This window comes from Mya arenaria, chromosome 7 (assembly GCF_026914265.1).
Source record: "Mya arenaria isolate MELC-2E11 chromosome 7, ASM2691426v1".
Taxonomy (NCBI): Eukaryota; Metazoa; Mollusca; class Bivalvia; order Myida; family Myidae; genus Mya; species Mya arenaria.
The window spans coordinates 58781067-58794503 of NC_069128.1; the positions used below are offsets into that span (position 1 = coordinate 58781067).

At 39.3% G+C, this 13437-nt stretch overlaps 1 protein-coding gene across 1 annotated transcript in view; it reads right to left on the reverse strand.

Moving 5' to 3' along the window:
* LOC128240369 (kalirin-like) overlaps positions 1–13437 on the reverse strand; it is a 206779-nt gene that overhangs the window by 144533 nt on the left and 48809 nt on the right. Inside the window, 15 exon segments of the mRNA XM_052956997.1 lie at positions 1049–1157; positions 3409–3533; positions 4011–4136; positions 4583–4843; positions 5282–5407; positions 5409–5507; positions 6223–6292; positions 7204–7313; positions 8066–8132; positions 8586–8701; positions 9682–9870; positions 10079–10201; positions 10621–10736; positions 11649–11760; positions 12827–12973. Of these exon segments, the coding sequence (XP_052812957.1) occupies positions 1049–1157; positions 3409–3533; positions 4011–4136; positions 4583–4843; positions 5282–5407; positions 5409–5507; positions 6223–6292; positions 7204–7313; positions 8066–8132; positions 8586–8701; positions 9682–9870; positions 10079–10201; positions 10621–10736; positions 11649–11760; positions 12827–12973 (1896 nt within the window).

The following is a 13437-nucleotide window of genomic DNA, read 5'->3' on the forward strand; positions in this document are numbered from 1 at the left end:
TCCCCTCAGTTGACAGTTAGTTTTGTTTTACCCTGGTACTGGTACTTTGTTTAAACAGTAGTTTTCAAAGAGCTGCAATCTGTCTCTGAGTCATCTGTCTGAATATCTGTACACAGATTCAAGATGACAGGAAGATAATAAATCACACCCTTAAAAAAACACCCAAGCTGCAAACACTTGAAAATCTTGTGAAACCCATTAGAAATTATATGAGTAAATTATTTGAATAATCACTTAACTTCACTATGAACGACAAGGAATACTTGTACAACTTGCGAACTCCTACAGCAAGTCAAAAATCCCCAGAAAACAATGTAAAACAGATTTTGTTGTTACAAGGCCTTTGAACCTCTTAAAGAAAACAAGCGATGAACAGATGTTCCTCATTATATATTATGTAAAATCACATTACTCAATAGAAAAACAGACTGACATCAACTCCATAACTTTCCATACTTCATTTTGGCATATTTTCAAAAAAAAGGTTGAAAATTGTTTCTATGGTTACTCACGCTGCTGCTGTTGTAGTTGCTGGTTCTGCTGTTGTTGCTGTTACAAGTGGAGTTGGAGAAAAAACTAATAGAAGAAAATGATCAGAAACTGTTATCATAGTTATAATATCATGTTGACATTGTAATCTTTATCGTCATGGTGACTATGTTTCCATGGAGACATTCCTTGTTGCTGCTGCTGGCGCTTATGTCATTGGTGGCTATATATTTCAATGTTCAAGCAAAGTATGAACAAATATAAGATCAAAGTTAAACATTGCCATAGTAACACATTTATGCTGACAATCATCCCATGGTGAGACTTTTCCTGTTGCTGTTACTGATGTCGTTGGCGTCAGCTGCTAGAGTTCATAAAAATAATTGGACATGCTTCAATGATTACATATTATCAATTACAAATAGTTGTTATGACCATTGTTGCTAAGGAAATAAACTCGATTTGGGAGGACTGTTTTAGCACACAAATTCACACAAGTATAATTCAGCAAAATGTAAGTTGAGCTACTTTCATGTGTCATGTTACTACGGTAACTCACCTTGTTGCTGCTGCTGCTATCAGTGGTGTTGGTGGTGGTGGTGGAGTTCACACTGCTCAGGGAGCCACAGCGGCCCATTGGGAGCTCATCATAGTCACTCTCCAGGTCCCTGGCAGAAACACAGATAAAATGTAGTTATAATTTAAGCTTGAATAGATGATACCAAATACCTTCAAGGTCATTTTACTCAGGGAGTGACATCAGCCCATAGGTAACTATCCATGGTCACTTTCAACATTAGGAAAAAAGACAGTTCACCGTTTAACATCAAATCAGTTTAGTCTGATTGCAGACCTATTACAGATAACATGGATAACCTTCAATAATCACTCTCTATGTTTCTGAAAGGAATAGACGGGATATTAAAATGTAATGCCAAGGACATTCCTTATAGGTTTACCTTTGTGGAAGAGACAAGAGTTTTAGCTTTGTAGCAGAGACAGTATACAGTTATTGACTGATGATGGCATTTATTGACCATAGAAAGTGATATTCATTGAGATGAAGTAATTATATGCTTTTAGACATAATCATCATTGTACACTCTTTTACATGCTAAAAATAGACGTCACTGGCATTTATTCTACTTCTTGACGCTTTTTTTCATAGCGTACAGGAGTTATTTTACAACATGATACGTGTGATGGTTTCTTTACAAAAATGTCATGTTTTGCTGGGATATATCACATTATATGATTTGTCACATGACAGGCTCATGGCCAATAAAAGTTTGGATTATATACTATATTATAATAACAATTATATACTGATATAAATCATATTCCAGTCTGTGCAAAAACAGCAGTAGAATACTGGACCATGATCATTTTGATTAGCTTATATAATGATCACAGTATCAATACATGTACAAATCAATCTGAAAATGCCTGACATGTACATTATACATTACACATGCATACCTGTGAATCCTGGGCATGCTGATCTTGGGCGGGGCCTTGAACACCACAGGCTGTTTGTCACTGAACGCCTCATGGATGTACATCATACATTACACATATATACCTGTGAATCCTGGGCATGCTGATCTTGGGGGGCCTTGAACACCACGGGCTGTTTGTCTCTGAACGCCTCATGGATGTACATCATACATTACAAATATATACCTGTGAATCCTGGGCATGCTGATCTTGGGCGTGGCCTTGAACACCACAGGCTGTTTGTCTCTGAACGCCTCATGGATGTACATCATACATTACACATATATACTTGTAAATCCTCGGCATGCTGATCTTGGGCGGGGCCTTGAACACCACGGGCTGTTTGTCTCTGAACGCCTCATGGATGTACATTATACATTACACATATATACCTGTGAATCCTGGGCATGCTGATCTTGGGCGTGGCCTTGAACACCACGGGCTGTTTGTCTCTGAACGCCTCGTGGATGTACATTATACATTACACATATATACCTGTGAATCCTCGGCATGCTGATCTTGGGCGGGGCCTTGAACACCACGGGCTGTTTGTCTCTGAACGCCTCATGGATGTACATTATACATTACACATATATACCTGTGAATCCTCGGCATGCTGATCTTGGGCGGGGCCTTGAACACCACGGGCTGTTTGTCTCTGAACACCTCATGGATGTACATTATACATTACACATATATACCTGTGAATCCTGGGCATGCTGATCTTGGGCGGGGCCTTAAACACCACGGGCTGTTTGTCTGTGAACGCCTCATGGATGTACATTATACATTACACATGTATACCTGTGAATCCTGGGCATGCTGATCTTGGGCGTGGCCTTGAACACCACGGGCTGTTTGTCTCTGAACGCCTCATGGATGTACATTATACATTACACATATATACTTGTAAATCCTCGGCATGCTGATCTTGGGCGGGGCCTTGAACACCACGGGCTGTTTGTCTCTGAACGCCTCATGGATGTACATTATACATTACACATATATACCTGTGAATCCTGGGCATGCTGATCTTGGGCGGGGCCTTAAACACCACGGGCTGTTTGTCTGTGAACGCCTCATGGATGTACATTATACATTACACATGTATACCTGTGAATCCTGGGCATGCTGATCTTGGGCGTGGCCTTGAACACCACGGGCTGTTTGTCTCTGAACGCCTCATGGATGTACATTATACATTACACATATATACCTGTGAATCCTGGGCATGCTGATCTTGGGCGGGGCCTTGAACACCACGGGCTGTTTGTCTCTGAACACCTCATGGATGTACATTATACATTACACATATATACCTGTGAATCCTGGGCATGCTGATCTTGGGCGGGGCCTTAAACACCACGGGCTGTTTGTCTGTGAACGCCTCATGGATGTACATTATACATTACACATGTATACCTGTGAATCCTGGGCATGCTGATCTTGGGCGGGGCCTTGAACACCACGGGCTGTTTGTCTCTGAACGCCTCATGGATGTACATCATACGCTCCTGGATCAACTCTCGTAGTTTCTTCACCCACACCTACGGTACATTAAAAACTAAACAATAACTTTGATAATGGCTAATGTTAATCATATGGTAAAATATCCTGCAGTCAGAAAAGGCCCTATTATCTTGACACGCCTGCTGCCCTTTAAAAGGTCATGATTTGTGACTTTTTAGGTTGAAGACCTTTAATAAATGTTCCAATTGATACTTTCCTTATTATTGAGCTGCAGTTTAAGTTTAGGGTCAAAGGGTATCAAGCCTATACCAATGATTTTACAATTTCAAACATATTAACAATGGATATTTAATTAAATGTATTGTCATGCCAACTGATTAGAATCATGTTTGACACAAAGGTTCAAATATTATTGCGTTCTACATAAGTTTTCATTTTTCAACTGTGCTACGGCTATTTTGCATCATAAATCCTGGCCATATGCATGGAAACAGTAAATTATATTTACACTTGCTTCACTCAAACTGGGTTGTACTTATAACCTGATTGGCTACCTGTTTAACATCAAGTGTCTGAGCCTTTAGGACGATCTTGTACTCTGATATCGGCGCCCGACCCGTCCACAGGGCAAACTTCGTGGCATCCCCCTCTATGTGTTCTGTGATGTTCACTTCAGATATCTGAAATCAAGCAATACACACATATAGTATATCTTATTCCAATACATATTCACTGTCCTCAGGAAAAAAATTTGATGACACTCAGTACATCTTTCACTTGACAGACAGTATGTTACATAATTAGAAAAAATCCTCAAAGAGATTGATGACCAATTTTAATGTCATTACATGTTAATCCACCCTGTATCTAAAAAAAATGCCAAATCTTAGGTACACTCCAAAAGGGGGCTTAACCACCTTTGATTGAAGCAAGAGTAATTGGCCTCATCACCAATGTGAATATTGTCTTGAGCAACATATGAACCAAGTGTCATTTGAATACCTTGATCATTGGGTGGTGGCCGAGAAATATTTTTAAATGTTTAAACAACACAGAAATATACTTTGATCTGTGATTATAATTTGTATCTTTATCTCTGAATGTGCACACAACTACAGCAACTCACCATCAGCTTAAACTTGTACATATACTTTGTCTTTCCATTGCTGTCCTTGGACTCTTTGGCGAATATGAGGCACATATCAAACAGGAAGATATGTCGCTCCCGGCCCTTCTTAATCAGCTGTTTAGGGTCCCACACCGTGAAGTTTTCCTGCAGTATGACCTCACCGAGGGCCTCAAGGGAATCTTCCAGACCCTCTAACATACTGAGGTGCATCGCATCGTTCGCTTTTTTTGGTACATTTAGCATCACTTCCAGCGCATCCTGCGGGATGAAAGCAAAATATCATGAAGTAAAACAAAATAGATACAGCCTACAGCACGATTTTTTCCTGCCATATGACCTTACTAAAAGCCTCAAAAAAATCTTCCAAGACACTCTCACATACTGATCAGCTTTCTTTGGGAAGTTAACCATCACTTTGCATACTTACCAAGAAATATATATCAATGTTGAAAGGAAAAAAATATCATTTCATGTAATACTGAATCTTACATGGCTTGTCCGATGTTCTACCCTTAGCATGTTGCAATCAATTGATATCAGAAAACACATGTGGAAAAAAAACAGAACTCTGACAAAACCACATAACAAGAGAAATAGTGAACATTAAAATATGCAGCAGCAGTTGCATTTGACAGACACATTGTAATTGATTCTTTCCCTTTTTCAAAATCCTTTCCTCTAATTGATGCCTGTTACCTTGATTTCCCCTGTGTGCCCCTCACAGCATGACAACAGGTCCTTCAGCAACAATTGGTACTTCGTAACCCTCTGGACTGGTTTAATCAGATAGGAGGCGACTGGTTCATTGAGTTGGTGTTTTTTTCTGCATCTCCTCGAAGAAGGAGCCTGCATGGTCCACCAGCATCTGGTTGGAGTCGGGTTTATTCTTGCAGTAGGTCACATAGATGGAGAACCTCTCCGCCTGATCATCAGAGAAGTAAATAAATAAAGTTTTATTTTTCATGTAAAGGACTCCACAAATTGCTTTTTGAATCTGTCATAGATTGAACCAATGACCTCTAGTGTGAAAACACTACTTTATTGATATTAAACCTAGCTCAAGGCAATGTTATTGCCGTTATATACATTTCAAATACCCAGATACACAAGGTTGGGTGTGAACATATGATGATATCTGACTTGTGTTACATCATGTTGCCATTTAACAGTCAAATTACTTACAAAGATATACCAAAAATACTTTTATTGAATATCTTCATTGTTGCAAGTTGACAGTAAGACTTACAAAACAAATAGCAATCTAGCTGAAAAATATAACCTGGTTATTTCCCTGTAACCATGCTTACTATAAAGTAAGAATAATGTATAATTATAATGCAAATGATAAATTGCAACAATTAGTTTTAATCTTAACAAAACTGATTTTACCAAATTTACTATTATAGTTATTGTGCATTGCCCTATTTTCTTCAAGATTGAAGGAGCAAGCTGAAATTACCCACAATGTTCTATTTCATTTTTTTTCCAAAGTATTCATGTGAGTTGAACTTCAGACAGAACTTAATTTTTTTAATAATGTTGCAGAAATGTAACAAATCTGCTTCTTGCTGTAATGCATTGAAGACTTTTGAAGTAACCACGTATTTCCTATAATGAAACAACCCCCAAGATCTTACCCATGTGACGAAGCAATGGCCGATATCTTCTGGCATAGTTTCATACTTCTCCAGCTCCTTCAAAAACACGCTGAAAGAGAAAAACAATTCTTAATAAGCCTGTAAGATTTTTCATTCCATTTTTTAAAATTAAGCATTACAGCTTAGATGTTGAGACAGCTATGTTAATACAGCTGTGTATATCTGGTGAGGATCAAACCCAGGACATCTTTCTGCAGGTAGACGCTCTTCTGTGTCACAAGCAAGCAAGCTCTATATAGCGAAGGTTTAAGTGATGCTATATATAAATTGAATGCTCCATTACACTTTCCCCCTCCATTTTGAAATCTGTCCTCCAATTTCTGAGACTCAGGTCAGTTTGCAATGACCTTTAGGCTTATGGTGCACCATGATTTATTTACGTTGGGCTCATTTACGAGACAGTATAAGTGTGGCTACATATAGGCATATCGAATACCAGCTTTCTCTGACATAACTCAATCTCCAGTCCATTACAGGAGCTATTGTTTCACCTTAAATTTAGAGAGCTATCATCAGGAATCTACGTTACACATTCAAATAACACTACACAAGTAATGGACTGACGAAGTCAAATGATATTGACATAAATTTGTTGTTTTGGTGTGATTCAAACACCTAATGCGCTCCACAGCCAGGAACTCTCATCGCTAAGCTATCGAGGATTACATAAGACAATAATAGCAAGCTTCTCCAACTATGGGTGAAAGGTGGACATCTCCATCTCTCACCTTCAACTTTTCCCCTCAATAATCTTATTTACTTTGGTACATTTTATGTAATGATTCTTTCTCTGTTAAATTAACATTGTTCCAAAATAGTTTTATTGTTTAAGTGAATTCCCACCCCCTCAACAGAAGAAATGAAAAGACCAGTTTTTCATCACCCAAAAACCAGTGTAGCAACATATTGGATATAATACTGGTACCACTTCAGAACATAAGTCTTAGCTAGATAACTTACTTCTTATGAAATTCATGGATTTCCTCCATGTTACCAAAGATAATCTTGTGTTTGTTTTGTATCCCTGTTGGCATGAAGTTGTCCGGATCTTGCATCTCATTCAAGTAACACTGAAAAGATGAAATCAGATGTAAACTGGTACATCCCCCTCCTCCTCATCCCCCTCTTCCTCCTCCTCACCCCCCCCCCCCCCTCCTCTTCACCCCCTCCTCCTCAACTCCCCTCTCCCCCTCCTCTTCAACCCCCTCCTCCTCAACACTCCTCTCAACCCTCTCCTCCTCAAATTCCCTCTCCCTCTTCAACACCCCTCCTCAACCCCCTCCTCCTCTTCAACCCCCGCCCCCGCCTCAACACCCTCCTCCTCTTCAACCGCCTCAACCCCCTCCTCCTGATCCCCCTCTTCCTCAACCCCCTCTTCCTCAACACCCCTCTATGCAACACCCCCCTCCTCCTAAACCCCCCCCCACCTCCTCACATCCCTCCTATTCACCCCCCCCCCTCTTCAACCCCCTGCTCAACACCCTTCTCTCTCTCCAGAGACTCCCCTCCTGTTCAACCTCCTCCTCAACCCCCTTATCTCTCTCCCAAGACCCCCCTCTCCCCTTCAACCCCCTGCTCAACACCCCTCTCTCCCTAAACCCCCCTCTATTCAACCCCCACCCCCTCCTCCTCAATCCCCTCTTCCACCTCCCCTTGCGCACCAAAAACTCCTACTTCAATTTCTTTATGAATCCTGCATAACAAATAGTTTTTTAATTAATTTGAAAAAATACTGCATAGTACTGCCAATTCTTGTTGCATACTCCATACCATCATCTGCAACCATGGTAATGTCTTCCATTACACTTCGTAAATACCATACCTTAATACTAGTCTCCAAGTCATTCACATATGTCCTCTCTGTGTGCAGCAGCTCGGCCATGATAAACCTGGAATGTACAAAATCATGAACATGGAGATGTGGGGCTGGTTCTACAAACAAATCTAAGCCGCGGAACTATATTTCAGCCTGAAATTCTTTCATCTGATTGGACAGTAATGACAATCAAATCAGGTGGTCAAAAAATTCATCCTAAGTGCATAATATGACTAAAGTTTCACGAAAAAGGCCACGAAATTAAACATTAAAACAAGAAGGATGAATAAGTTTCAATCTATCCTAATCATTTTGTTGAATCATACATCAAGTCTTGGATACATAACAGTAAAGACTAACAATAGAGAAATTGTTATAAAGAAAGATAAACTGAATTTTTCCCTCGGTCAGTTTGTAAGAAACTTGTTTAAAGTCTTTAAAATCCAAGTTACTTTTGATCATAATGGGAATAATGTACTAAGGAGTGCAGACTTTGCCAGACAAAAGTGCTGAAAGGTACACTTACTCTCGCCTGCGAGCAGATCGGCGTTTTTCCTCCGTCAACTCCTTGGGTGCTTGTTTAAACACCTTCTCCTCCAATGACGAGTCACTGTGTCTCTGGGTGTCTTCCTCCTTCTGCGGCTGGAGAAGAAAAAATATAAAGTAGAAAATAACATTACTAACAAACCTACTTTGTGTATAAGAGTCTCTCTTTCATATTAAATTTGGACACATTTTCTTCAAGTGACGACTCACCGTATATATAGGTCTACTTTACTTCTGCAGCTGGAGGAGAATATAAGATCAGATGCATATTCATACTTTTACCAATTCTTTATGCATGTCTGTTGAGGTTAACAACGCATGTTTCCCACTCTGGTATTAAATTTGATGACTATCTCCTCAGGACAGTGCGCAGTTACTGTGTCTCAATGTGTTTTTCATTTGATGGGGGCTTGCAAGGAGAAAAATACTGTGTCAAGACCTCCTTCAGTGAAAAGTCACTATTTATCTGTGAACCCTTTTTCATCAGGGGCCTTTTCGTACTCAACATGACTTTAAGATTATTTACAAAAACTGTCTGGTTCAATTTCTTCTATTTAACAAGAACCTTGAGCAACAAAGGCCAACCCCAGTGTGTTGTCTTCAGTACAACAGGGGGTATGCAGTCAAAATGTTTGGTCGAAGTCGTTGGGACCTTGGGAATTACTTATATAGATAACAAACACTCAATATTACCGAAATACAAACATGTCTAACTAAACCCAACAAGTTCGACATAAGCGGAACATCCGAGATAGCAGAGTTTGACATAGCAAGTTCTGACTGTACTTAAAAGTTCAATAAAGCAAGAAATATGGGCCAAACTGTTCATGTGCATATTGTCTCTGGCAAAGTGTGTACCAAGTTTCATTCGAATATCTTAAAAGATTTATGGGGGTTTCTGGCCAAGGATAATGTTTAAGCAACAATACCTGTGAACCGACCCCCCACACCCACCCTTTTCGATGTTTGAACTGACAAAAATAAATATTAATTTTAAATAGTTAGTCTTATTACATATAAATATTGATTCAAAAGATTACGGGATCATAATGAACAACTTTCCCAACATTGCCTACCTCTTCCTCGCGGTGAACCCCGAGAGTCTGTTCCAGTTTGGTGCGGTATTTCTCCATCCGCACAGAGAACTCCTTATAGCGCTTGTCCACTGCAGAGCACCATGCTCTGATATTGTTGGCATGCATGTTACCCTTGGCAACAAACCCCTCGGCCAATGAGAGCAGGAGCTTGACATTCTCTTTGTTTTCCTGTTGGTGAAAAACATAAATTTAATGAGTCTAGTTACTTTATTTGTCTTTAAACATGAATTTGTAATTTAGATTAAACTTGAAAAAGGTTTGTGAAAGGTACATTGCAGGTTTAAATCAACAGTGAGACAATTCTATAACCTGTACCTCAGAATCCTTACAAATATCTGGCAAAAAGGTCTTATAAATAGCAAATCAATTAGCATACCTTAGCCCTCGCCCGGAAGTCATGATGCTCTTGTAGAAGTGCTTCAGTCTCTTGTTGGGTGGAGCCCAGTTTCTGATGGGTGCTAAGATAGGACTCCCCATAGTCTTTGATCCACTCAAGTACCTGTCACACAGAGGTATGGGTTAAACTTGGCATACACAGTATGGTATTGGGTAGAGCCCAGTTTCAGATGGGTTCTAAGGTAGGACTCAATGAGGGCTCAGTCCTTTGTTAGGTTTCCAGTCGGTATTGCTTCTACAAACACTGATTAAACTGTTCTTGCTTCTTCACAATGGATTACGCTTATAAAGTGATGTTCACAAATGACAGAGTAGCTTTAAAGTGTTTATAATGCTCTTCATGTTGGAAACTAGCTCGAGCCCCAAGTCCTGCACTAAAAAAATGCTTTCCGGGCTTGCTCCAATTCTGGGTTTCTTATACCAGGGCTTGGCAAATATTTTGATTCTAGAATTCATGCTTGTCCATTCAAAAGTATAATTTCAATGACTGGAAAGTAACAACACTTTAATAAGATATTTTACCTGCTTTGCGCTCTGTTCGAAGAGAACATACTGGTGACACTGTTCCAGCTTCTTCTTTTTCACGGTCCAGAACTCTATTACATTATTCTCCTGTTGTAGCAGCGAGTCCAGTGTCTCTGTAAAATGTAGGTTACACAGTGAAATCAATAGTCCTTGAAATTGTCACTCACATTCTACACTTTTTTACAGTTCATGCACGAACAATGGACCATAATAATTTTTCACAAATGGTTCTATTACAAACTTAAACCACCCTGATATGCCTTTATAACCCAGTCGAGCATGGGTGGATCTGGTTAGTTTTTGAAAGGAACTGTGATTAAGTCAATATCTAACTACTGTATAAGCAAACTAAACATCGGATAATAAATGGAAGCTATATTGTATTCACAAGTTAAATTATAGCAATTTTGACAATTTTAAAAGCCATCATCCAGCCTTGCATGGGAGGATCTGGCTTGATTTTGAAAGGAACTGAGGGCTCATCAATATAGATATATATAAATATAAGTGTGCTACTTAGGTGAGGATCAGAAAAGAAAAGGAGCCTTATTTGTGTTCACAATTTGACATTTTAATGGGCCATAATCTAGTCATGTATGGGTGGATGTGGCTGGTTCTCGAAAGAACTGTCATTAAGTCAGTACCTAACTACTGTTCAAAGTTAAGTGAACATCAATCAACCCTCTTTAACAGAGACAAGGCAGAATAACAACTGCAAAGAGTACAGGTTGTCTCTCTTACACTGCATCTTCAACAACGGCAAGGGAGAGAAAAACAAAACAAAAACAAAAACTGCACTGTCTGAAAACAGGTTGTCCCACTTAAACTATTATTATTCAATTAGCAACACTAGCAATGTGCAAAATAAAGTTGAAGACTCGACAACAAGCCATTCAAAAGTGATCTATCAAAAACAAATGTGATGCTTAAGACCCCAACGAAGATGTGGACAATGAAATCAGACAAAGTAATCATTGTGCCTGCAATACTTTACAGGCATTACAATAACAAATATAGAATCTTACTTTTCACATGAGCTTCAGTGCTTCTGAATTTCATCTGCATGCCGAGGGTGTGAAGGTTCCGGTTGACATACTTTAAGAAGCTCTCTGCTGTCCGTCTGGCTAGCGTACACGCCTGGGACACATAAACATTGAGTTAGATATACAAAGTTGAGTACACGCCTTGGAAATATGTATGTTGCAGCTTCCTGTTAACATATTTCAAATAGTATTTTGCCATCCGTCTGACAAGGAAACGCGTCTTGGAGACATAAATAGGTGGGTTAACAGTCATATTTCGCATTTGGGACAAAACTGGGAAACATTTAAATGGATTTCATATGAAAAGGCAGTGTTCACACCTGCAAAACATGTAGTGTAAAGACATATTAAAGATGTGTATAGACAATGTACATCAGATTGCATGAAGAAAGTGAAAGTCTGTGTACAAACCTGTGAATCATATAACTTGGGTTTGAGAAAGCAAGGCTTTGGGGAAATATGAGCATAATGAAAGAAAGGCTAGCCACACGCCTGAGGAATCTAACTGTTACATCTAGGTTGGTAAGTACATCCCTGTACAAGGCTTAGACAAAGGCAGCGGTGTATACCAAAATAATAAGGCCTGGTGGGACTTAATCCCGCAATCTCTTTGGAGAGAGGTATTGTCAGGCACCCATGGTACCATTCACTAGTATAGGGGGGAAATATGTCCATCAACCAGGAAAGTAAGACATAGAATAACAATGAACACTTCAAGGAAATCATGTACATAAGGTTTGAGAGCGTACAGGTATGGAAACAAGTACAGATTATGACATAAATATTTCACCACATTTCAAATGTTCAACCAACGTCAATATATGTTCAACCAACGTCAATATATGTTCAACCAACGTCAATATATGTTCAACCAACGTCAATATATGTTCAACCAACGTCAATATATGTTCAACCAACGTCAATATATGTTCAACCAACGTCAATATATGTTCAACCAACGTCAATATATGTTCAACCAACGTCAATATATGTTCAACCAACGTCAATATATGTTCAACCAACGTCAATATATGTTCAACCAACATCAATATATGTTCAACCAACGTCAATATATGTTCAACCAACGTCAATATATGTTCAACCAACGTCAATATATGTTCAACCAACGTCAATATATGTTCAGAGTGATATTTGCATACCTTAAGAAATGCCTCTTTTTGTTCATTGTGCTTGTTAATAAGCTGAACCATAAAGCTGGGCTTATCAGCAACGGCGGTCCTCTCAGTGCCACACCAGTCCTCATCCCTCTTGTAGTCTCTATCCAGGCTCTCTAACACCGACCACACCTGTAATAAAGAACACACCTGTGGTAAACCTGTTATACAGAACAGACCTGTTATACACCTGTGTATGAGCAGCTGGGCTTATCCGCAATGCTAGCTCTCGCAATACCACACCAGACTCTTCTGCTGTCTTGTTCATAATCATGTTGGCCATAAAAAGTTTGTGTCACTTCTAAAAGTACCAGCTTTATCTTGTATCATTGGATAAGGCCACACCAACTTGATATTTTGTTCCGCGGATTTACCGCTCCTAATTTTTTGAAAATGTAAAAAAATACACCTCCATTTTGATCGCCAAGCAGATTTTTTTCAGGTAATACTTTATTAAATGGCTAAAAATAATCTAGTATAATTTTTCTACGCTAGTTTTCGTGTTTTTGTAAAGGGAAGTTACCGATGCGTAGTGTTTTTATACTGTTTATCAATCGGTTTAGCATGGGTTTCAATAAATTCATTCAAAATGGCGG